The 25,809-nt window shown below is 56.4% G+C and overlaps 1 protein-coding gene and 1 pseudogene across 1 annotated transcript in view; both read right to left on the bottom strand.

Annotated features, from left to right (window-relative positions):
• Positions 1 to 16,155: 16,155 nt before the first annotated feature.
• MINDY4 (MINDY lysine 48 deubiquitinase 4) overlaps positions 16,156 to 25,809 on the bottom strand; it is a 108,953-nt gene continuing 99,299 nt past the window's right edge. The window contains exon 18 of the mRNA XM_046670059.1: positions 16,156 to 16,616. Within this exon, the coding sequence (XP_046526015.1) occupies positions 16,568 to 16,616 (49 nt within the window). The 3' untranslated portion in view covers positions 16,156 to 16,567. The remainder of the gene's footprint in view (positions 16,617 to 25,809) is intronic.
• On the bottom strand, positions 16,625 to 25,451 carry LOC124243935 (oxysterol-binding protein-related protein 9-like; annotated as a pseudogene).

Genomic DNA, 25,809 nt, shown 5'->3' with positions numbered 1-25,809 from the left:
GCCTCGGCAAACGCTTTTCCAGATGTGCCCTGTTCCTGACGTGCCCGGTGAGACCTGAATTCCAGTCAGAGCTGGCTGCTCACAGGACAGTCTGGGCTTTGTCGCCTTTGGGATCCAGCGGGAGAATCTCAGGCTTTGTCCCGAGGTGCGTGCAAAGAACCTCAGGTGTTGGCTAAGGGTCCGGACCTCGGGCTGTGTGGGGAGAAGACGCCCCACGGGTGTGGCCACAGCCCTCACTCTCTTAGCCAGAAGCTTCTGGGGAGCGCAGGGCAGAGGGGCTGAGGGTCACGGACCCTCCCTTCTGGGCCTGGCAGGGACTCCCCCGCCCCCCCTGCAAGCCGGGTTGTGGGGAAACAATGATTTCATTCCCTCCAGGAGGCCCACCAGGGAGGTGGAGCTCGGGGTGGGGAGGGACTCAGACAGCAGGCTGGCCGTGACCATCCAGGCACCATCGGCTCACCAGCAGTTTGGATGAATTTTCCGGAATGGCTCAGGCTTTCCTGAATCAAGGCAGAGAGCAGCACCAAAGGAGAGTGGGAAGACGACAATGTCCCTGAGGGTCCTGGAGAGGGATGGAGAAAATCAGAGACCACCCCTCCTGGAGAATCCCTCTGACCTTGATCTGGGACCTGCCAGCCCTGGTTCTTGGCTGCTCAGAGAGGGCCCATCTCCCTGACTCCCCACACTGGGGATTCGGCTCCAGGTGGAGTCATCCTCTCTGAGAGGCATAGCCATTCTCCTCTGAGGGGGAGCACAGGAAGGACCAGGCCCAGAGCACAAAGACCAAAAGGAAACGGGATGTCCCCTCAAACTCCTTGACCTAGTCCTCAAGGCTCTCCACTGGCCACCTTGTGCGGCACTCGCCACTACCCCTTCCCAAACCCAGACAAGGGCTGGGTTCCTGTGCCACCAGGCCCCCTGTGCCTGGATGTCGGTAAGCCACTCTTCCTCCTCTGCCACACCCTCCTTCCTCCTCCTTCCCAGGGACCCCTTGTCCACAGCAGCACCCACAGCAAAGGTCGGGGCTCACCCCAGCCTGGGCTGTCCCCCCACGCTCCATGGGGTGAGGCTGGGCCCGAGGGCAGGGCCTGGGTCTTCTCTTTCCCCATCCTCCGCGCCCCCAGGGGAGCTGAGCAGCGGGCTGAGCATAGCCAGAGACTCTGCTCTCTGGCCGTCTGATTCCCCAGAGAGACGGGGCACCCACCTTTCAAAGCAAGTGAATTCCTCTCTAACAGATAATTTAGGCGTCACACAATCTGCCTTAAATCAAAACCGGATTTAGCGGGCCACCAGTGATTCATCAGAAGCGGAACAATTTAGTAATTCTCTAAACTGCTGCCTCCCTTTCACTTCTCCTCTCGCTGCCCTCACCCCCACCGCTGCCTGCCCTGAGCAATAGCCAGGCTATCATCGGAGCGGGGTGGAGAGGGTGGGCGGGGATGGACACAATGTCAAACCCATTTCTGGAAACCAGGATTTTCTATTTTGATGTTTTCCCAACGTGCCAGCAATAGCACGATTGGATGCCACAGAGGATGAGCCGGAGAGACAGGATGGGAAAAGTTGCCCAGCCCAGCCAGGCTCTATGAGAGCGTATCACACCGCATCCAGGGATGGGAGCGGAGATTCCAGAGTCAGGCTGGGCTCCCAGGCCTGAATGAGGGCGCTGTGAGGACGCGGGGCTGCCTCCATGCCCCCCTCCAACTCTGCTGGGACTGGAGGAGGTCCTCCAAGAGGGGAGTGAAGTCACCTTTTCCCCAGCCCTGCCCTGCGGGTGGGGAGGCATCCCTCACTTCCAGACAATGCTGGTGCTGGCATTTGTGCCGGGCTGCCAGCCACACCCTTGGGGCGGTGGGCCGGTGGGGCAGTGGGGCGGTGGAGCGGGGTGGTGGGGGGCGCAGGCAGGACAGGGGCCTCTGCCTGGAGCTGGCCTCTGTGCTGTGGGTCCCTGGAAGGGAAGTCGTGGCTTTATGTGGAAGTGGTTTGGGAGCAATTTCCTCACACTGGGCACACACATGGCACTTCCCCTGTCCCCTGGCCTGGCTGCCCCTGCGGCTTCCCGCTCTACTCTCCAAGCTCCCTACCTCCTCCTGCCCTGGACCCTCAAAAATCTCCTGTCTTTGCCTTCTTAGATCACAAAGCATCAAGATTGGGAGAAGGAGGTCAGATAGCACTGGATCTGATGCCCTCATTTTGGGCATGGGAAACTGAGGCTCAGAGAGGCAAGGTGATATCCCGGGGTTCTTTGGTAGGTCAGGGTGAAGCCAGGACTGGAGTCCTGGTCTCCTGGTTCCTGCCCAGGCCTGGTCTGCCAGCCACACCCTGCGTCTTCCTCCTCCCTTCTCTGCTTGACAGGAGGCCACCTCCTCCTGGACTCCAGCAAGAACTCAGAAAATTGCCCTCCCTGACCAGGAATCCAGAGGCCCGGGCAGTCAGAAGGTACCCGTAGGGGAGCCTGACTTTGACTCCCCCAGCCCCCAGGACCTGACATTTTCGTGTCTGCCAGCAGGCCTGAGCCAGCTAGAAGTGCTTCAATTCCCCAGCTATGCTGTATCCCCAGAACCTCTGCTCCCACGGCTCCTGGCATTCTGCTCACCTTGTGAGGTTTCTCATGCTCTCCTGCCCCTGTCCCACCCCTCACCTATGGCCAATGTCCCCATAGGGAGTGTCCGAGTGCTCACAGCAGGCCCTGCAGGCAGGGACTCTGGGCTCCCTTTCCTCTTGCTCCAGCCCTTCTCCTGGACGCCCCATGCTTCTGGCCACCTGGCCTCACTGCCCTCTGTGGGTCCCACTGCCTCTGGCACTCCTCACTACGTCTTCCTTGGCTCTATGTCCTCCTGAGAACCGCCATGGCTGCTGGACCCTGCTTCAGCTGCCCCTGGGTCCCATCACACGTGCCAGGTGCCCTTGCTTCCCGTGGGCTCTACTGCTGGGACAAGCTGGGTGCTTCACAGGGCCAAAGCCTGGGGGCCTCTTCAGCGTTTCCAGCAAGCAAAGCCCAGCTGGATTCCAGCAGCGGGAGCAGGTACCCACCCATATGCCACGTCATGCTCCCTCCAGGCCCTACAGCAGGACAGCTTAGATGCTACTGGGTATCAGAACTTTAGGGAAATTCCTCTTTCATTGTGCTCGCAGCCATTCTCACACACCTCACCACCAGGATCAATATATTTATCATTTTACCAATGCAGTCGCAAAATTTAATGTTTAATATTTTTTATGGAGGAAGAGCATAGGGCCCACAAAAATCATAATGTGGTGCTGAGCACCACCATGGCCACCACCACCACCACCACCAGACAGAAGTATACAGGACGGGGCCGGAGATGGGCAGGCTCAGCTGTGCTCAGACTGACCCCTCCAACAAGTAAGGCGGATTCCTGGGCTGAGCTGTGTCGCCAAATCTTTCCTCCTTCATCATGAGTCCTCCATCCTTCTTGCCTGCCCTTGCAGAGTCACACCTGGCCAGGGTGCCACCATAGCTGTCCCTCCCTCTTCCCCAGACAGCGAGTGGGATTGCATGCATGCATGTGTGCACACACACAGGGCGTGTGCTTGTACATGTATACACACATACACGTGGACAGTACACGTGTACACACATGCATATACATGCAATGCACACACATTGGTTTGCATGCACAAAACACATGTTGCACACATGCAAACACATGTGCTTGTCCAAACATATACACACGCAAGTGCACACACATCCTCACATGTACACATGCATGCAAACACGCAGAGTAAAGATATGCATTGTGGCCACAAACCCCTGCAGCTCCAAGACCCTCTGCCATGCAGACTGTGGCCTCTGCTGCCTGCACCCTGAGCTCCGGGACCTCTGCACGGTCTCTCTGGCACCTCTGAGCACCATAGCTGGACCATTTGTTCTGCTCATAATCCAGGGGCCTCCCTCATCTCATCTCTTTATCATGGAGCCGAATTTAAATGTTGGAGGGAAGGAGCCGTGGCCAAGAGGAAAGCAGCGGTGGGCATTTCTGTAGCTGCCTGGCTTTGTGGTTTCTCTCTTGGGAATTCTACATCTGTTTCAATGTGTGTCCTAGTCTCTCTTCATCTCCAAACTGAACCCTCCACCCTGAGTGGGGACAGGGACTGGGTCTGACCCAGCTCTCTGCTCACAGCCAGGTAGGTAGCAGCCTCAGTGCACAGAGCTGCTCAGGAAAGATTTTAAAGGTGAACAGAACCAGCCGTCTGCCAGCCCACCAACCAGTGTCTGGAGGGCTGTGCTGGGCCCCCACAGAGCAGGGACAGGCAGGGCCACCTATGAGACCACCCCCTTTCTCTCTTTGGCTGTCTAGGATGTCTTGATGCTGTGGGTTGGGGCTGGTGGGGGTGAGTCCAGGAGGGTGGGAGGAAGGGTGGGCAGGGCCCGCCCTGGTCTCCATCCACCGGTGACCCCTCCCTCTGTGGTCCTGTCTGGGGATTCTATTCATGTGAAGCCAACATTCCTGGAGCCCACAGGGCCAGCAAGATCATCTCACACAAGCAGATCGCTGTCTCGCCTAATGAGAAAATGATGACATGGCCCCCTGCCCTGGGCCCCCGGGCCCAGCCAGGCCCTGGCTCCCCAGCCCCCTGTGCCACCGCCGGCAGCCTCACAAGTGTGCACACACCTCCTGCTTTGTGCTATTGTTCTACAGGTATGCCCGCTGGTCCTGGGAAGTCAACTCACAGGCCCCCACGCCACCCCTCCAGAGGGTGACCTCCTGTCCCCAGGAGTGAGCACCTCTGAACTCCTAGGACATTAGACCGTTAGGACAGGGGGGCCTTCAGGTCATCAAGACCCTATTGCACAAACGTAAAGGAAGGCCCCGGGCTACAGCGGCTTCTCTAATGTCTGCACTGTGAACCAGTCTCAGCTCCCTCCCTACCAGCAGAGCGGCACACAGCCCACTAGGAAGGGCTTGCTACAAGAGCCAGGCAGAGCTCCCTTCCCCACCCCTCACCCCGCATCCTCCCTGCACATTGCCCTCCCCGCCCCCACTCTGGACCTCTGAAGAGCCAAGGCTGGAGGGGTTGGGGCTGCAGGGTCTAGAACTCAGGAAGCCCAGGACCCTCACGTCCATCGATCCTGCCTCTGCCCAGGCCAGGCCTAGGCCTAAAGAGGATAAACACAATGTTGGCAGCAGCCTAGGGGCTGGTGAGAGGCTTTCCCGGAATCCCTGCACATTCCAGAGCCGGAAGCCCTCGGAGGGGCCATTTTTAGAGCCAACTGGGAAAGAGGGACCTGCCAGGCCTGCATCAGCTGCCTGCCTGCATCTCCCACTCATCCTCACCCCGCCAGTCAGAGGACAGGTGAGCAGAGGAGGAGACCCGGGCCCTCGGTTCCCAGGCTGGTTGGGAGTCCCAGACTCACAAAGACAAGGCAGTCAGAGAGGAGCCCAGGCAAGGTTATGCGCTGGGGGAGGGAGGGATCGGCGAGGGGGCATAGTCACAGAAGCCTTCCTGGAGGAGGCAGGACTTTGACTCATAGAATCTTGGGATCTGAAGGGATCACAAAGGCTGCCTACAGTTGCACATCATCAGACCCAGGAAGCTCCTTGGTACATCCCTTCCAGGGGGCTATGATCCCCTACGTGGGTACCTCCCTCACTGGGGACCCCTTATCTTCTCATCGTGGGACAGCTTAGATGGTTAGAGAGTCGCTTCTTATCTGTCACTTTCCAGCAACGCTGCCACCTTTCCCAGTGCTGCCCTTTGGGGGCCTCAGACCAAGTGTGTCCCATGTGTCCACCCCCCCACCAGTGACAGCTCTTTGGAGCAGACGCGTGGACAGAAGGACCCATATTCCAAGGGCTGCCAATTCTCAGTCAAGTCATCCCCAGGTATCTCGGGCCCTCTGTGCTCCTGCTTCATCCTGGTGGCAGTGGACCCAAGCTGCGCACAGTCACATCAGGGCAACCCCATTACCCCAGGAGTGGCCAGAAGCAGTCGCTGCCGAGAGCCCAGCACCGGAGGAGGACGTCCATGGTCCGTGAGGGAGCAGACAGTTGGCCCAATGAGGCCCCCCTGTCCCAGGGCGCATGCTCACCACCCGCCTCATCCCTATAGATGACGACACAAGAGGGCTCCCACACCCCTCAGCGGCCTGACCCTGCCAGAGAGAAGAACTGAGGGACAAAACTGCAGCCAGGGTCGGTTTGCAGGGCTGGGGTCAGGCCTGGGCAGGGCTGCCACAGAGGTCAGTTTTCCTGTAGAGAAATCAGGGCAGGAAGGGGAATCTTCCCAGGCCCTGTCTCGCGCACTTCCGACATCTGTTCCAAAAGCATCTGAGGATGTCTTCAGCGCTTCTCAGACTCTAACGTGAACGTGAATCCTCTGGGGGGCCTGTTAGAATGCAGATTCTTGGGGCCAGCCTTGTGGCACAGTAGTTAACTCTTCACTTCCACAGCTCGAGTTCCTGGGTTCCAATCCCAGGCACAGACCTACACACCACTCATCAAGTCACGCTGTGGCGGCGACCCACATACAGTGGAGGAAGATTGGCACAGATGATTGCTCTCAGGGCCAATCTTCTTCAAGTGAAAAAAGAGGAAGATTGGCAACAGGTGTTAGCTGAGAGCTAATCTTCCTCAGGAGGAAAAGAAAAACGCAGATTCTGATTCAATAGGTCTGGGTAGGCCCAAGATTCTGCTTTTCTAACAAGCTCCTAGGTGGTGCCAATGCTGCTGGTCTCAGGACTTTGAGCAGCAAGGGGCTGAATTACAAAAGCAAAAAGCTCTGGATCACAGTCTAGTTAAAACAAAAACACAGAGAGGGAGGAAGCTGCTCCTGATACCAGAGAGAGATTGCAACGGAGCATCGCTTTCCCTCTGAGCTTTCCGAAAACCGTGGCAAGAAAGGAAAGAAGCGCTTACCAACTCTTACGCCATGATAGAAGAGACGACTGCAGGCATGGAGAGAAAGCCCTTCCCCGGTCTGGCTGCCCAGGAAACTGATGAAGCAGACCTTATTCTCAGGAGAGTGGAGAAGCAGGCTGTGTTAGGGGTACTGCCAGCCTTTCTCTGAGAAGCACTGAGCCTGGGCACCTCAGTGGGGTGCTTCTGTGATGGAGACTCATGGTTTACACCCCAGTGCCCCCGGTGCCCCACCTGGGCCAGCGCCATGGTCAGCGCCCATAGGAGACCATCCTTCTCCCACTTTTTGGCTCAGACACTAGCTGGCTTAACCATCCCTGACAACAGAGTGGAAACCTGGACTCAGATGCTTCGCCATGCAGCACCCCGCAAGGTGTTCAGGGGAGGGCAGCTGAGGCCCAGGCCTGAGCCTCAGGAAGGGGTGAGGTGGATCTGTGGGCAGCGGAAGAGCCCCACCTCTTTCCAGTAATCAGGAAAGGCTTCCTGGAGGAGGGCACATGGCGGGCAGACTTGTTTATGTAAAGGAAGGGAGGTGGTTTGGGGAAAGGAAAGTCCAAGCAGAAGGAGGGATGGGATGGGGTGGGCATCCAGCCACAGTGGGGGTGGGGAGGTTCCCTCACTGCCCCTCTCTCCATGGCTGGCTCAGACCCTCAGAGACGGGCTGGTGGAGGTGGGATGGCACTTGGCTCTCCTGCCACCCCCACGCCCAGGATGTCCAGTATAAGTCTATCTCCTCTTTACACCCTGAATCTCTGCTCCCCCTCCTGGCTCTGCCTGCCTCGAGGAGCACCCAGGTTGGGGCACGGAGGCTCTGGCCTGGGGGCATCCCACACCCAGACCAGTGTGGGTGGGAACTGGAGCTGAGTGAGGGCTTTGGCCAATGAGGCCTCTGAACGTGACCGTGGGCACAGCCACAGGCAGGACACAGGAGAGGAGAGACTGGTCAGCCTTCTGCCACGAGGCCTTGGGATGTCATAGTCAGTCGAGGTCTTCACTCTTAGACGGCTACGTTCCTACGAAACGCCAACCCGAGTGGTCACCTTGGCCTGAAGGGGGTCACACGGGTGTTGACTTCTCAGCCATCCTCACTCCTTCCTGGGGTGACCCGGGACACATCCCTCTCTTCCCAGCATCCTTTGTGACAACAGGGACGTGCAGGACCCTGATGATTTCCCAGAGAAGGAAATGGAAAATTCTCAGATAAAAAAAGCCAAGGTGTGTCTGTGTTAGAGGGGAAAAAAGGAAAAGCGCTTGGCATTTTCTATGATGACCAAAGCCGCTGGGGGCCAGTTGGAAGTGGGGTCTGCCGGGGACGCTGGGCTGGAAGGCTGTTCCTGCCTTGGTGAGCCAGGCCTCCTTCTGGGCACGGCCAGATGGGGTTGTGACCCATCCTTCTCTCCACCACTCGCGGGGAGAGGTCTGAATTGAAGGAAAGGCTGGGCTCCCACACAATGGCTTCGGGTGTAGAAACCAGGACACTGGTGGCTATTTCCAGATTCCCCAAAGTCTCAGGCCGGGGCTGGTGGCTGGGGAGGAAATCAGGGGAGATAGGAGAAGGGGCTCCAGGAAGCCCCCCTGGCGCCACCATCCCGCTTGGGGGCCTTCCAGAAGGCGGGGGAGCAAGTAGGAAGAACTTGGCACCTGCCGTCTGTTAGCCTGGAGGCCCAGTGTGAGTGCCTGGCTCTCTGAGACTCAGTTTCCTCATCTGGAAGTGGGAGGTTGGAGGGAGAGGCCCGTCAGCTGCTGTACGCCGTACCTGCCACGGTGACCCTGGTCTCAGCCTCAGGAGTGGCCACTACAGAGAATGCGGGCCCAGCTATGCAGGGCCACCTGGTCCAGTCACCTCATTTTACATATGGGGGACCGAAGTCCAGAGTGGGGAGGGAGGGCCTTGTGGGGGCAACTTCTCCAGCTGACCCTGGAGCAGCTGTGGGACTGGGAGAGAGGCAGGGGAGGGAGGGGGGGACTGCCATCTTGGGGCAGGCTTGGAAATGGAGGGGGAAAGGGACTGACCTCCAGGGGTCAGTCAACACGCTAAGGTCCAGCTGGCCGCACTGCATCACAGCACTCAGCATGGTCACATTTCTTGTCTCTTAGTGAGTTAGACCTGCCCCGGTTCCTGCACCTGCCCATCCAGCTCCCAGAAAACAGCCAACATCCACTGGGTGCAGGCTGGGTGCTAGACCCTGTTCCAAGCACAGTCTACTCACTGCTCACACCAGCTGTAAGAGGTGCAGGATATGATTATTCCCATCTCACAGATAGAGAAACTGAGGCTCAGAGAGGTGTTTGTTTTGTAACTTAACTTACATGACCCAACTGAGAAGTTGGAGCTAAGATCGAAACCCAGGTAGTCAAACGCCAGGTAAGAACTCACTCCACTCCGCCAAGCTGCCAGGCCCCTTTCTCCCAGTGCACACCCCATACTGGGTGCAGCACGGATCCCCAAACCCCAGAGACAGAACAGCAGAGGGACAGCCTTGAACCTTTTGACCTACAGGTCCGGGAGAGCCAGGATCCCTGACAACAGCAGACACGGTGGAGGATGAATGGGCCTCGGACCAGGGCCTGGGAGCTCTCTGTCCGCTCTCCCACCTGAGAGAGTCCTGGTCCTCGGGAGATGAGCAGTTTCCATAATGCCCATGGATACCCCAAATGGCCAGAGCTGGGGGTCCCAGACTCTGAGAACACAGAGGGGCACTGAGAACCCCCATGGGCAAAGGCCCTTCCCAAGGCCATGGAGGGACTGAGAGCCATCCTGCCAGCCTGCCTGGCCGTCTTCCATATGCGCTTGGAGGTGGCCAGACCCAAGGGAGCCAGACGGTCCCGTCCAGCTGGCCCAAGGTCACCAACAGCTTCGAAAACAATAGGCAGTGGGTCCAGCCGTGGCTGGGGCCAGAACAAAGGCCTAGGCACTTCCTCGAATTGAGGCCCCCTCCTTCATGGTTTGCCAAGGCCGGGGACGAAGGAAACCTTCATCGGGAGGTAGGGATGTTTTGCAAAAAACTGTTCCCCGGAGAGCTCCAGCCGCCAGGGCTGACAGGGGAGCAGACAGAGGGAACGGCTGCCCAAAGCCGAGATCCGTCTGCCAGGAGGCAGGGGAGGGAGCCTTGACTCCAGCTCCACGTGCCCCCCACCTTGCTCCCCAGGCTGAATCACTAAGATCTCCCACCTGCTCCTCCTTTCCATGGCCCTAGCTCAGAAGTTGGCATCTTCTCTCTGATCCACCCTCCACAGTGTTGCAGTATCCGTCTTCTAAAACAGCTTGGACCCGCTAGTGTCCTGTTCTGAAACCCCCCATGGCTCCCCAGTGCTCACAGGAGGCACTGTGACATGCAAGGCCCTTCAGGGATCCAACCCTAATATCCTTAACCTTCCTGCCACCCCAGGTTCCCCAGGCCTCTTTCCCCTGGCAGCTCTGCCCTTGCCCGTCCCTCCTGGAGTGCCTCTGCCCCTCCTCCTCCCCTACCCTCCTTCAGGATCCAGCTTCAGTCTCCCCCCTCCAAGAAGCCTCCCTGATTGCTCCAGCCCATACACATTCCCTTCCTCTGAACCCTATGCCCCCAATAAAACCCAAGAAGGATCTGAGCCCAGGCTTTGGAGAATAGGGCGTCAGGAGATCAAGCAATATTAGGACAATCCTTCCTTAGACTAAGGTTCCCCTTACGTAGCACCGTCTGTTTACACAGTTGTCCTGACGCAATTATTATCAGCACCCCCTCAGCTTCACGGGGCCGGGGAGGGGTGAGGCAGAGGGGGCAGGGCCCAGAGGCAGTGCTGACAACCAGTTTCCCAAGTGCCCCGAGAGTGTCTACACTTGACACCCTGAGGTGAGTGCTTATCGCCCAGGGCTCCCCTCCGCAGGGGGGAGCGACTTCGCTGAACCTCGCAGATCTAATGGGCCTGAAAACAGAACATGCCAGATAAGCACCCAGGATCGCCCTTATCGGGGCCACAGAAAAGCCGCCAGGTTTAATCTCAGAGCCACACCCGGAATCAACAGTCTAGAGACCTCAGGCAGCGCGTGCCCTCCCTAGCACCCCAGTGACTGGGCCGTTATGGTGGGAGGGAGGGGCAGTGCAGGTATGTGGTGGGGGCCTTCTTCAAAGAAGGGGAATGAACCTTGGGCTTCATCCCCCAGGATGGGAAAGTATATGGGGGAAGGGAGAACAGGGGTATCTGGAAACCTGTAGCTGGGTGACCAACATCTACTAACTGGGATCTGGGCTTGTGAGAGAGGAGCTGATCAAGGGTGCTCAGAGGGTAGGGCCCGCACTTTTAGCTGGGTAATCCTGGAGGGCTTCCTGGAGAAAGGGCCTTGGAGCTAAGCTTTGAGGGATGGGTAGGATTTAACACATGGACATGGAGAGCGGAAGGGCAGGGACCCAGGTGCAGCAAAGAGCACTAGCAAAGGCTTCAGGCAGCAAGAGGCTCTTTGGCCTGGGTGGGTGGAGCATGGAGCCGGAGGAGGGAGGAAGGGCGGAGGCAGAATGAGAGGCAGATTGGAATCAACTCCTTGGCCCGCCTATCAGAGGTATTCCTCTCAGTCCAAAGACCGTCTGGAGGTCTGGTCTCCAAGAGACCTCCATGAAGGAGAAATGTCCCAGGAGGGCTCTAAACTAAGGATTGCTATCTGGGCCTCAGTTTCCCATCTGTAAAGAGAAGGCCCTCAGTGACTTCCCAGGGAATAGGACATGGGATGGGTATTTTGTGGGAATGTGGGCAAGACAGTGGGGTGAAGCACCACGATCTAGAAATGGCATGAAAGGAGGGACAGGAGAGGCCAGCCTCAGGCTTCAGAAGTCACAGAGCACCCGGCCAGTGGATTCTGACCCCCCTCCTGGGAAGGGCAGGTCGGCTGGAGCAATGTTCCTGAGCGGTGGGCAGGCACTGGCTAGGTGCCGCCGCCTGCCCACTCCCCCGCCCACCTGCCGGCCCACCCCTGAGTTAAGCAATCTCCATTATCACAGATGCCTGGCATTTTTGCCTGGTAATTACAGCTCCAGCAGCCCCACGAGGATTAGGGCGCGATTAGGGAGCAGGGAGGACTCTGGTGGGTGGAGAAAAATACCTGCAAATAGACTTGGCAGCCTGATTACCTCCTGCAAGTTTCAGGATCCTGTAAGGGCTCGATGGCCGATGGCTGGTAAGGATGGTAAGGGCCTCCAGCAGCAAAGGCCCTCAGCGTCTGTCACCTCCAGCCCCTCCTCGCCTTTCCACTCATGCTGCCCTCCCCGGGAGAACCACAGCAGCCCTCCAATGTGCCCCTGCCTCCACTGCACATGCAGAGAGAAGTCTGAAGCAGAGCTCTCAGCAGCCCTTGTCTCTGGGAAACATCCCAGCCCCAGGCCCCTGTCTAAGGCCTCCCCTACCCGCCACTGCCTCCTCTCCCAATCCTCCGCCCTTCCCACTCTCCGGTCGCCCCCATGAGACCTACAGACATCATGGACTTCCGTGGTCTCTTGGCTCTCAGGGTTCCCTCCACTTGGAATGATCTTCCACCCAAGTCTCCACTTGTCAAACCCTGCCCATCCTTCAAGGCCCCAGGTCAGACCCTGCCACCTCCGAGGAGCCTCTCCTAGCCCCCATGGGAAATATCAAGAGCAAACACATATCAATGCGCCAGGCCCTATTCTGCACGCTTCACAATATCGATTCACTTAATCCTCCTGCCAGCTCTAGGAGGTGGTAATTTCATAGATGAGGAAACTGAGGCCCAGACAGCTTGTGTCAAGTGTTCATGGCCACCCAGGCAGGAGGCAGTGGGTCAGGACTAAACTCAGGCCCTTTGTCTCGACACAGCTTCTTCCTCGGCACGCCCACCTGGCACCTCTCTCACACGTCCCTTCAGGATCTCCTGACAGAGATGACTTCTGTTCTCCCACACTGTCACCCCACAAGATCAAGCTCTGGAGCAGAGCTTCTCCAACGTTAATCTGATTTGCCTGAGGGTTTCCTTAAAACGCAGATTTTAATCCAGTGGGTCTGGGGTGGAGCCTGAGGTTCCGCATTTCTAAGAAGCTCTTGGATGTTGTAGATGCTGCGGTGGAAGGACCACATGTGGAGTAGCGAGGCAAGAGTCTGGACTAGAGCAGGAAAGCGCTCCTGGTGCCATCGGTTGCTTAGCAGAGCTGAGGGCCTGTGGGAGCCTAAGACTGCCCTTCACGGCTCCCAGAAGGATGGGCCCACGTCTGCCTCTTTTCCACCGCTGGTGCTCCGAATGGGCTGGGCCCCAATCCCTGACTTCCCTTCAGCCCACACATGGCAATCTGGGGAGCAGTCAGGTGGGGTCTGTACGCATCCCTACCTTAGGATAACCCCCAACGCCCTTCCAAGCCGTGGCCCAGCTCTGTCCCCCAGAGAATTCTTGCAGCTCTTCTGGAAACTGCTGTTACCTGTGCCTCCGCCACGTAGAACTTACAGAGAGTGATGCAAATGGTTCTGCCAACATTGGCCCATTACACCCTCTCGCCATGAAAGAAGGTGAAGGAAGCTGACGGGGGGGAGGCCAGTAGCTGTTGAGGGCTTTCTGGAGAGAGGCCTCAGTGTGCTGGGATCCCCATCTCCCAGCCATGGGGTCAGGAGGGTGCATCTCGTCTCCTAAAGCCAAGTGAGGGAGGCTTTAGGCAAACCGCCTGAAAGCTTGTCATGTGTACCCCACAGTGTGGGATGGTCCCTGACTCCCATCTGGGGACAGTGGGATGTTGCTGCTCCCAATGGGTGGCTGAGCAGACAGACAGGCTGAGGTGGGAAAGGTCTGACCTCCAGAATTTGGGAGGCACAGATGTGTTGGTGCTTTGTGTGGTTCAAATGTGTATCCTACAGAAGGAAGACTCCGGTCTTCTTAAAAGGGGAAGGAGGGAGACATACTCCAGCAGAAGCTGGGTGGTGGCAGGTGCTGGGAGCTGCCATAAGCAGCAGCCAGAGGATGAGTCGCCTGACTGGGGAGAGATCCCTAGTGATCCCTGGAGATCCTCAGCGACCCCCCTAAGAGCAGAGGGAGGGGGAACTTTCCGGTGATGAGCTGATGAGCGAATGGAGTTAAGTGGCCATGACACCGGTCTTACTGTTCACAGTGCAGAAAAAGCAATGGACCCAGCCTGCCCTTTCATCCAGAAACCAAGAGACAGCCAAGGGAAAGAGAGAACCTAGTGGAAAGTAAGAAAGAATAAAGCTGCTTCTGCCTCTTACCCCACCGAGGTCTGCTCGTTCAATAAACTGCGCCCTGGCGCTGTGTCTGTGGTGGGCAGAGGTGGAGCTGCCGAGCCCAGGTGCAGCCCTAGAGGCCACTCAACTATAGGCATGGGTCTGAACCTTTTTGACGGACAGCAGGAGGGGCGGTCATTCCAAGCCCAATGCCATGAGGACAGCTATAGACCCTCTCCCCAGAAAGTTACACATATGCACATGTACACAAAGATTTCAATATAAGTGGAGGGGCTATGGACCCTCTGAAGCCCACCCCAGTCTCCCCAAAGAACCATGCACCCCAATGGAGAACGCTCACGTGCAAGGAGGCACGGGCCTGCGTTTCGTTCTTGCAGGCTTGGCGCCAGCACCGTGGGTTCATTCTAGTTTCTGGGTCTGGGAGAGGGCGGTGCTGGGATTTGCTCATCTTAAATTCCAGGAAACCCAGGCGAGGGGCGTCAGACGGCACGTGTACCTGCGTCTTGGCTTCGAGAATAATGCTTTTGTAATTTGTTGGAACCAGTCTTCTCAAGCAACGCTGGGAATATTTTGATTTCTCCAGCCCTGCCAATGGGACTCTGGTCAGGAGGTTAAGTGAGTTTCATTGAAAAGACACACTTTTCCTTCCCGGGCTGATAAACAAGGTTGCTGCGGGGAAACCGGCTTCCTCCCCCGGGCGCTCAGCTGGAGCAGCCGGGTCCCGGCCAAGGAAAACAAATGCATAAACATTTTGGGGACATATAGGAAGCATTTCTGCTGGACGCCTGCTGTGTGAATGGCCACTGGCGTTTACAGAGCAAACCCCGCTGGGGCCTCGGCACAGCCTGGACAAAGCACTGCCGGCCCACTCACTTCCCTCGCGGCTCCTCCCTGCCTCTCCCCAAAGACCTGCTGTCGTTGGGCCACGAGAGCACAAAACAGTCTCTACAGTTGTCACCTCCAAAAGCCAGCTTGCCTGCTGCATGCCTAGCACTTAAAGAGAAGGGGTCCCCCTTTTAGCCAGCGCTGCCGAGGGGACATAGACCCCCAGCTGCTTGTGTCCTGAGCCCAAGGGGCACACACAGAGGCTGTGGACCAGCTGCCGTCCAGGGTTAATGACTCTCCGGGGCCTCTCCTTAGGCCAGGGCAGACTTGGGAGGAGCACACGCCCTGGTCCCCGTGTGAAAACACCCACCACTGCAGAGCCACTCAGAGTCACAGCCCCAGCGCTCACTGGGCACGGCAGGGGCAGGCGCCGGACGGGGCTCCTGAGGGCTCTGCCATTACGTTGCTCGTAGCTTCTCACAAGGACAGCCACGTGACAGAGGCTCCTGGAGGCCAGTGCTGACTCTGGGCACCCTGGCCCAGCCCCTCTGTTGGCAGCCCTATGCAGAGGGGTCCTTAACTTTGGTTTCTGACATGACTCTTTCCTTCTCTGGTCGTCTTCTTCTTCACCAGCCTCCCCTTGCATTTCTACACTTCCTCATCTTCCTTTTTGAAACGTGTAGGATATAAATTAGTGGAATGAAGGGGGCTCCAGCTGCACAATTTCCCTTCACGAGTGATTGTTTTTCCGTTCCCACCTATCCCATCCTTGCTCTGGAATGCGAGGGTCTCCACAGGCCTGGCCCACCCACGTTTTCAGCCAGTTCTCTTGGCATGTGCCCCACTGCAGCCACATGGGGGGACAACACCCAGTCCCTCTGCTCATCTCCATCATACTGCCCTACGGGGCCAAAAGGCCCCTCCCTAGAAGGTTCTTTCCCCCATATCCACTTGCCCAGGTCCTGCCTACCCTTCAGAGCCTCATGCCCATCCTCTTGGGGCCTCGCAGGGGGTCTGCCCTGTGGGTTTGCAGGGGGCCTGAGTTACTCCTGGTCAGCACAGCTTCTGGATCCTGGTGCCTTAGACCTGGGGCTGATCCATAGAAGGTGGGCTAGACCAGAAGTCTAGCCAGGGACACCACGGGATCAGGGTGATGCCCTAGCCCACAGGTCTCCAGGGCTCTGGGGCCCCTCCACCCATCATCGTCCCCACCCAGCCATGAATCTCGCAGAACCCCTGCTTCCTTTGTGGCAACAGAACAAATGAGTCTTGGCCCTCAGCATGGGTTTGACTCCTGTTTTATAGAAAGCCAACTGCCAGAAATAATGAGTGCTCAGGGTCCCTGCGCCGAGGGTCCCTGGGCCGACTGTATCAGAGGCTCGGCAAGGGGACAGCCCAGTGGGGTACAAAGGAGGGAGGCAGACAAAAGGTGGCAAAGGCCCTGCTGGCCAGCCTCCTTCCAGTCCTTGGCAGTCACAGCTCAGCCAGGAGGGAGCTGCACCTCAGCACCCCCGACCTTCACCACAGTCCAGGGGGACCCTTCGTGGAGGCAGCAGGGAGGTGCTGGATGCTTCTGCAGCAGTGCGGGCCCAGGTGAGGTGACACTCTTCTGAGAGACTTGTCCCTGACACCTGGGGCTCAGCTGTCACCTGCAGTGATGAGTGGTGAGCCATAGGGCTTACCCACATGAAGGGTCACAGGATGGGGTCTGAGCCGTTCCAGTTCACCGACGCCCCCTTCCACCTGAGAGCAGAGGAGCACAGAAAGGGAGTCAGAGCTGCAGGGCCCATGAGGGAGCCATCACCTGAAGTTCCTGTCTCAGTGGCTTTGAGATGTCAGGTTCCACCCTCCCCACCTCGCCCCAGCCCACTCACACACAAACCTGCACACCAGGCTCTTATGAAACACAAATGCACCCAAGACCCTGGAGAGCAATGGAGGAGACAGAAGTAACAGGTCATTCATTTATTCCTTCCTTCATGCCACAAGAGTTCACTGAGAATCTCATTTGCGCCTGGCATGGCAGGGCCCTCAGCCGACGTGAGTGATGCACACACATCAGAATCCAGCTGCTTTCCAGGGGTGCCTAATGGGGGTACTGTAAAGGCACATGGGAAGACCTAAATACGGAGACATCCTGGAGTGTTCAAGGTGCAGAAGGAGGTCCAGGCACTGGAGCCTAGACAAGTAAGGAGAGAGGTGCAGCACAGGGTGGGCAGCGGATGTGAGCGGCGCTGCACGGAACCTGGGGGGCCTGGTAAGGGTTCTGGGCTTTGCTCCAAGAGCTAGTGAAGGGCTGTGAGCAGTTCAGCAAAACACAGATTTGCATTTTTTTAAAAATTACTTTATGAAGCCTTAAGAAGCACGGAGTATAATTAAACTGTAGTCCAGGGTTAGATACAATTTAATAATAGTTCCATTGCAAAATGAAAGTTATTACAGGTGAGACCATGAAATTTCCCAACACTTGAGTTTAATACATGGCACTGTTTCCTAAAACAACTCAGAGCAATCACATTTATAGAGGAGGGAATATTTCTGTAAAATCTGGCATTAGGTGTATTACACATTACCATATATCCTCAGACTGTATGAACTAGGAAACACGCATTGCGTACCTCACAGCAGGACTAGGGAGCAGAGGCTGAGCTGGTGTTTAGAAATGCTTTTCAACGTGTGGGGTTTGGGGAGGGAGAAGATGTTTTCAAAACCTGAGGTTTTTCTTCAGGACTGAAGTGAAAATGGTAACTGTCACAGACGAGGAAGGGAAAAGGGAGGTTTTTCTCACTTTAACTGTGTCTGCATTGGAAAGTCTAGTAGCCCTGAGGCTGGAACTGCAAGAAGGGCGTGAACAAGGTCTCCCAAAGTAACACTGTCCGTTTCCCAGCTGAATGTTGGAAGTACCAAGAGGTTTCAGCAGTGGTTCATCGTAAACCCAACATTCTCCGTCTTCGTGAGTAACCTAGACGCCCTGTGAATGTCCTTCTCCTCCCTTCCTTCCTCAGGCTTCTGCTCTTTGCCTTTCTCCACGTCTGTGCCTTGCTTCAGTGGCAGCATCAATGTCTCTGATTTCTGGGTTGAGATGGGCAGCCTTCCAGAGGCAGCGCGATTCATACTCATCCTCTTCTTCAACTTACTTTCCTCTTGATTACAGGCAACTTCTTGGTATCTGTAAAGACTGGATGTTCCCCTGTTGAATATTTTGCACACTTTACACCATTCAAATTGCCTTCAAATGAGCCAAAAGATTTCTTGTCATTCGGAAAAAAAAAAAATCTTAGTGGTAATTCTGTGCTTCTTGCTCCTATAGAAGGTTTGGTGCGTGAGATGATATTCGTATATGGCCCGCTTTGGGATAATGAATAATGCATTCTCCTCCTAGCTCCACCCAGGGAACTGTGAGGACAGACTTTCCATAACCACTGGGGAATGTGAGAATGTACTGTTTGTCATGGTCTAGACACAAGACACAGCCCTGCCCTGTGCTTTGCACGCCAACTGAGATCGCAAGGAACTTTAATCTGGTCCATATATGAATGCTGAATTGTGTCTTCTTGCTAAAACATTCAGCATAAAAGGCTGAGATGGGAGGAAGATGGAAAACCTGCTTGGCCGTGAGCGTTACACTGTTTTCAGGAAGTGGTCTTTCCAAACCCAGCTCTGCGTTCTCTTTAGTGTCATTTGGTAACGCCTGTGATGCTGAGAGATCTCACTCCCAATGCAGTTGTATGGCTTTTTGGCAACCAATCCTTTCCTCCCTGTGTGAAAGGTCGAGAAGCACCATTTCACCAACTGAACCATTTGGTCTCTGGGATCCTTCTGGTCACAAATGCTCAGAAGCAGGTCTGCATGTGCAAAAAAGTCTGCATACGTTTCTAGAAAAGGTCTTCTCTCAAGAGTAACTCTTGGAAGAACATCTTAGTAAGGTCCATTCCAAGCCTAACCTGTGACAAGAGAAGCGTGATGACGCTCCTGCGCTCGGCCACGGATCCTGCCTCCCCTTCGTCATCAGTCACATCATGTGAACCAATATGGTCGACATCACTTGTTCCATTGGATGTAGAAGAATTAAGTGACTCTGTGGCATCTGGGTGCTTTAGACTATTTCCTGAGCTTCTGTGTGTCAGCACTGAGGCGAATCTGGAGGAATCTATTAGACACTCTGATGTTGAGACACTCTGATGGAATCCATCGACATCATAACATTTGTCGCAGTTTGAAGAAGAAACACTGGGACAGTGTCTGGAGACAACTTGACATGGCTAGGAGAAGCTGGGCTGCTCCTAGATGGTCAGTGCCCACTGCCTGCATAGCCTGGTACTGGAGCCTGATGATGTCCTGGGGTAGCTAATATTGGTCCAGTCGGTAGGGGAAATGGATACAGCTCTGACTTGCACCACTGAGCAGGTTCTGGAGGTAAGACAGGCTGGGAAGGCACTGTGCTGATGACAGGTTCTAAGGTAAGAGGTCGATCTACTGGGTTAACAGCACTTTAGCAATCCGTAGCAACACAATGCCGGGCTTAATTGATTCTACCATGCAACGTGAGATTTTCAATTTTCTTTCTCTGTTCAACATCTTTGCAGTTTTGAAGCATGTCATTAAAAAGCTCTTATTGTTCTATTAATATTTGTAGGCAAGTATCAGCCTCTGTTAGTATCTTATCAAAGTCTTAGGCACTAGGGGCACATCCTGAATCTAAATGGCGGCAGAAGGGAGGTAGGGAGGAGAGCAATATCCTGGCCCACAGCCTGGCTCCAGACAGGCATCAGGGACCCAGATTTACAAAGGGGAAACTCCTGCCCAGAGCAGGGTGGTTTCCTGTCCCCATCACAGAGAGAAGGAGGGGAAGAGTCAAAAGTAGACCAGACTTCCTATCTCCCTCTAGGATCCACCCTCAGCCTGGCCCTTCTGCCATCCCTCTCCACCCCTCCCAGCCTTGGCCCTCCCCACCCTGACAGGCAGACAGAAGTACCTCCTAGGAGCTCCCAATTTGCAAACCCCTCAGATCCTGGCAAAATGGGGTTTGGATTCAGGGCAGGGGTGAGTCATACTCATCTACTGCTGGCATCCATGTCATACCAACAGGCACGGAGTTCCAAGGTCAGGCCGTGGGGTTTATGTTTACAGAGGTAACTAACCCACCCCATCCCGGCCAATAGGTGCCAATGCAGGGAAAGTACTGGAAGCATCGGAGAGAAGCAGTTTTCAACTATGACAGACAATCCAAGCAGAGACTTTTAAAAATGGAAAGGGCTGGGATGGGAAAGATGCTATGCTTCTGCAGAGGATGAACAGTTCCCTGGGAGGAATGGTTCTGAAAGTCCATGAGTCCACAAATAAGAAGAGCTCCGCATATGCAATTAGGGACAGGAGGAGAACAGGGCAGGATGAAAGGGAAAGGCTTCTGAGGGTGCGGCAGCATCAAAGCTCACTCACCCAGTGGGGATGCAGGAGGAGGCTGAGAGCGTGAGAGTTTACAGCAGGGTTTCTCAACCTTGGCACAGCCGCCATTTTCGACTAGAGAATTCTGCTGTGGGGGCTGTCTTGTGCATTGTACAATGTTTAGCATCCTCCCTCCCCCAAGCTGTGACAACAAAAAAATGTCCCCAGATGTTGCTAAATATCCCCTGGCGTGTAAAATTGCCCCCCGTTGAGGACCACTGGCTTAAAGGTTGAGCTCGGTGAAGATGCTGTGGTCCCTGGAGCTCAAGTCAGCTCAGCATCATGGAGTGGGTGCACCTCATGGACACAAGGCCTTTCCTCCCTAGGGGGTCATCACCACGACAGAGGGGGAGCTACCTGCCTCCACCAATTTCAACATTGATGAACTGGTGTCTTTCATGGGGAAGGGATGCCTGATAGAGCCTGGGTCAGCGAGGAGAAGAAGGCAGGCCGTTTTAAAGCCTCCAGAGCTGATTCCAGAGTAGAAACGCCCCCTGGAACAACTCTTCCTCACTTTGGATCCAGACCAGTATCCTCTGTGCAAGTTCCACTTCCTGTGCTCCAGCCACCAGAAGCCAGCACGGCTCTGGAATGTGCCCCATGGGCTGTCTCTCACCTGTGGGCTTGGCCTGTGCTGTGCCCTGCACCTGGAACAACCACCCTCCTCCCCTCGACCTCCATCCTTCAGGATCAGATCCAGGACTCCTCCCTCCAGTAGTATTCTCTGACCTCCTGGCCACCCGGGGGTCCTTTCTCAGCACCACCCTCAGGCTGTCCTGGCCATATTGTCATGATATCTGCCTGCCCTGCTAGACTGTGAGCGGAGGGCAGAGCTGGTCCCATTCATCTGTTCCACCTGTAATCTCCAGCAGCTGACCGAAGCATGGGCTCCAGGGGTGCTGCTGAATGAACACACCCCCTCCACACCCGCTGCTCCTCCTGGGGCCGCAGGCACCCAGCAGGGAAACCTCAGTCTTCATTCCCACCTCACTCTCCCTTCCCTTTGACCCAGGCAGTCACAAAGCCCTGCCCATGGCCCACTGCCCTTCTCGTGTCCCTTCCCCTCTGCCTCCCTCTCATTCTTCCTGCACCCCCGACACTTGTGCCAGCCCTTTACGGTCTCTGAGGAAAAGGGAACACTTCTGCAATCTCCTCTCTCAACCTCCCAACAGCTCAGGGAAGGGATCATTATATCACATCAACAGATAGGGAAACCGAGATCTGGAGCAGAACCAGACCTTCTGGAGGTCAAGTGACATGACAGCAGCAGAGACAGGACTCAGCTGAGGTCCAGACTCCTGTTCGGTGCTCTTTCCCTGCATCATGGCATTGAGTGTTCTGTAAACCCAAGCAGGGCAACACCATGGGTGGATGTGCATGCAGGCTGCAGAGCGGGGAGTCAGAAGAGGGAGGTCAGGGCAGCGTGGGTCCCCAGGCAACCCTCCTTTGATGGGTGGGAGGTGCTCTGAACAGGGCGCCTACACAAGAAGGATGTCCGTGGAGGCGTGAAGGCTGGAACAGGCCCCTCAGACGGGCGGGGTCACAGCTGAGGGAGGTGGGTGCTCTGCTGCAGCCCCTCGAGGGCACCGTTTCCAGTGAAATTACATTTTCAATTTCTTGTCTGAGCCTCCAAACAGAAACATCTGTGGCCCAGCCCCAGGCCCCGGTTATGAGTTCTTTCCTCTTTTCTCTGGACTGTTGACAACCGTTTCATTCTCTCTCACTGGAGCTAGGCTGGAAGCTTGAGAGAGGTCACTGCGTGTGTCTTGTTTGGAAATGACCATAAACGAGTCTGTTTTGCTGTGATGGTTAGAGAACAGTGGGGGGAGCGGGCGGGGGACAGACCCCACATTCCTCACACAAGCGAAGGTAACGGGAGACTCTCTGAGACGGAGACATGCGTCACACCAAGACTGGGGACGGCACGGGACCCGCAGATGGTTCAAATTAGGATGCTCTTCTCTGAAGGCAAAACCAGCAGTCTGATCTTGTGCAACGTCGCTGTGGCAACAAAGCCAGGTGGCGGGAAGTCACACGGCCCTCTTGGTGACCTTTCAGTGGGGTGGGATGGCATGGGCTTAGGCACCAGGCCCTGTACTGCTTGTGACTCGAGGTGTGGCCTAGGGCACAGACCTCTGCTCTGGAGACCCCCGTCTGTAAAAGGAAGGGCCACCTTGAGCGGTGTCCAAGGGTCTGTCTGTGGATCCACACGAGTGGCCAGACAGCCAGGTGTGTGGTGTGCTCCGTGCTCAGTCAGGGTGACGTCAGAGGTTCTCACAGGTTCTTAGAGAGCTGGGCTTGAGGGCAGGCTGTGCATCTCTCCCTGGATCAGAAGAGTCGATTCTGAACTTGACTTCTATCTGACTGTGAACTCTCTGAGAGCAAGAACCAAGTCTTATCCAGCTGTTTTTCCCATAGAGTCCAGCCCAGGGATTCCAAGAGGGTTGAAGTGATGGGAGGAAACCTCACTGCCCGCCAGGTTGGTCTATCCTGCCCTGAGCACTCAGCCACATCTCAGCAGGTGCTTGGAACCTGACTGGCCTTACCAATGCCCTGAGTGCAGGGCGCAGACCCCGTGTTCCCCCTTCCTGTCAAGGCAGGGATCTCCTACAGGCTGCAGGACTTATCCCCCAAGAGGCGGAGCCCCATCTCCAGCAGGTCCTCGCTGACCTCGAAAGTCACCTTTCCAATTTTCTCCCTTTGAGTGGTTTGAGAATCTGGGATGAAAACACAATGCGAAGTCTTTGTAATCCAATCCCTTGGAACAGGATTCCAGGAGGCCAGGCCTGCTGTTTCCCATTACTGTGATCTGTTATCTGATGGGTACAGAGGGGAAAACACCCCGCGTTCCCACTCTTCGCTCACCCTCTCAGCTTTTCCGGGGAAAATGCTGGGAAAAGTCTCACCGTCCTAACTGCCCAGGTGGACCCAGCATGGTGGGGCAAGTGAGGGGGCAAGAGGCAGGCAGCTGGTTCCAGGAAAGTCCTAGCAGAGGACGGAGCACTCATACCCAAAGGGCGGGGGGCCAGGAGGACAGTCAATGGAGCCAGGAAGAAAGGACCCCTGGCCCGGTGTGTTAGAGGCCAGATGCAGGAGGGAAGCACCCCACTGACATCTGCCTCTCACCAGGCAACCAGCGAGGCCAAGGGAGGGTGGGCATATCCCTTCCCAGGGACTGGAACAGCAGTTTTCAAAGTGTAGTCCCGGGACAGCAGTGCCAGCAGCACCTGGGAACTCCTCAGAAATGCAAATTCTCGGGCCCCACCCAGACCTGTGTTTCACCACGCCCTGCAGGCTGTGTCGGCTAAGGCCTGAGGATCAGGCCCGAGAGCAAATCTTCCCAACAGTGAGCGGTAGATGGATACAGGTGTGCCAAAACATTGACCCCTCAGCCATCAGGGAGCTGGCTGGGGTCTGGGCCAACCAGAGTCCCCAGGCCAGTTGTCACTAACTCTGAACAAATATGATGATTTTCCACCTGTGACAAGGACTAGGAAGTGCCACTGGGGGAGATGTTAGGGCTCAGCCTTCCCCAAGTTCCTCCCGTGACAGCGAGCAGGGGCCAGGGCAGGACAGGGACTTGGCCTGGACCATCCGCCCCCAGCCGAGGACTCCCTCCTTGATGCATGCGGCCTCTCCGGCTTCCCACATCATTTCACCGTCACCTGCCAGCACATGGCTGGGGCAGGGGTTAGGTCCTGGGAGAAGGGGACAGCTGACATCATACTCAGTTGTCTGTGGACTCAGCTCCCTGTCACGCCAGCTCTGGGCGAGGGGCTGCCTCGGGGACAGACCAGAGTCCCGAGTCATTCTCAAGCAATTGCCAAATAGAGCCGAGCCCCAGAAGTCCAACCCTTGGGCCCACGGAGGTGCCTGGTGAGTCCTGCAGAGGAGCCGTTCTTGGGGCAAGAGGAATTATGCCAGATGCGGCAGCTGGAGAGGGTCGGGTGGTGGGCTGCCCGTGGGGTGCACAGACAGATGGAGGCTCACAGCGAGAACCCAGGAGTCTGGACAGGGTGTGCCCAGGGGCGGTCCCCAGCCCTGCTTGGCAGGCCTGCCTGCAGGAAGGATGCCCTGTGGCCTCCCACCCTGTCCTGCAGAAGGTGCCAAGGCCAGTGTCACCTCCTTTCTCTGCTGCTGCCCTTCTCTCATCACTTGGAATGAGTGGCTCTTTGTACATGAAAGGAAAGCGGCTTGCGTGTGCCTTTAATCCTCCCGACGAAAGAAGCACAGGCACATGACCCCACAGGAATGCTTCATCCCTGGCCCAGTGGGCAGGCAGGTGGACGGATGAACAGACAGACGCCAGGATGGGGCGTAATGAGGACATCCTCTCCCACGTCCTCTCCCTGGTGTTTGCACCGTGTGTGTGGAGTCCTCTCTCTCTCTGTGGCTCCTCTCAAGGGCTCACTTGCCGTGGGTGGGCAGTGTCCCTAGGCTCCAGGTAAGCCCCCTGGGTCTCAGGCAGCCAGGGCCGCAGGGACTCGGCCATCGTCCACGTCTCTCTGTCCCAGTCCCAGTCATTTCACAAACAGGGAGGTGGAGGTTCCGCCCAGCGTCACACTGAGTCATGAGTGGCCAAGACGCTAATAACAAGAGCTTGGTAATGTCCCGGGCACTGTTCACGACTGTGAGCCAGGCACTTCCGTCATCCCCATTTTACAAATGACAAAGTGATGTCCAGATAGGTGAAGCCCAATGGCTCATAGCCAGAAAGTGGCAAGGTCAGGATTCAAACTCCAGAACCCACACTCATAACACCTGCAAGTTCTGCTTCCCCAAAGAAGGCACTGGAACCCAGGTCTCCTCCCTCCCTGGCCAGCTCCTCCCACTGCACCCTCAGGCCTCCACATCATTACCCAAAGGCTCTGTGAAGGGCCTGCCTGCGGGTCCCCAGTGAACTTGGGAGTGAAGTGAGCCCCACTCACCCCGGAGTCTGGGCAACCCCCTTCCCTAACATACAGACGGGCTGAGTTAGAGGAGCTGAGGACCCCACACTGCCTCCGAGGCCAGGGGGCACCTCTGCTCAGTGTTCACAGGGCCCAACCCGCGCCAGCAGAATGACAGAGGCTGTCCTCCCAGGCACAGAGGGTGCCGCTGCTCCAGAAGTCACCTCTGAGCTACCCCCTGGCAGGCCAGGTCTTCCCCCTTCCGATCCTGCTCGAGCCCCAGCCCGCCCCACCAGGTAACCTCACCTGTCTCTCCTTTGGGCCTAATAGCACTTACCACACCTGGCAGCTGCTGCCTTGAGGGAGGCGGGGCCTTGAGAAGCAGCCCTTTATCCCCTACCCCCGCCACAGGGACATCCTCACAAACTGAAGACACGTCACTGCTGCAAAGCACACATTTCTCCACTTGGGCCACAGTGACCACAAAATGCTGCATCTGCACAAGCCCAGGCACTGTGTCCTTCCAGGCTGTGGGATCCCACCTCACCACACCGCCCTGAGTTGGGGTGATCCCAGAACCCATCCTCCTTCCTGCAGGCCTG

The sequence above is a fragment of the Equus quagga genome, chromosome 8 (assembly GCF_021613505.1).
Source record: "Equus quagga isolate Etosha38 chromosome 8, UCLA_HA_Equagga_1.0, whole genome shotgun sequence".
NCBI lineage: Eukaryota > Metazoa > Chordata > Mammalia > Perissodactyla > Equidae > Equus > Equus quagga.
The sequence above is the reverse complement of the archived record's forward strand: the minus strand, read 5'-3'. Positions and strand labels throughout refer to the sequence as shown.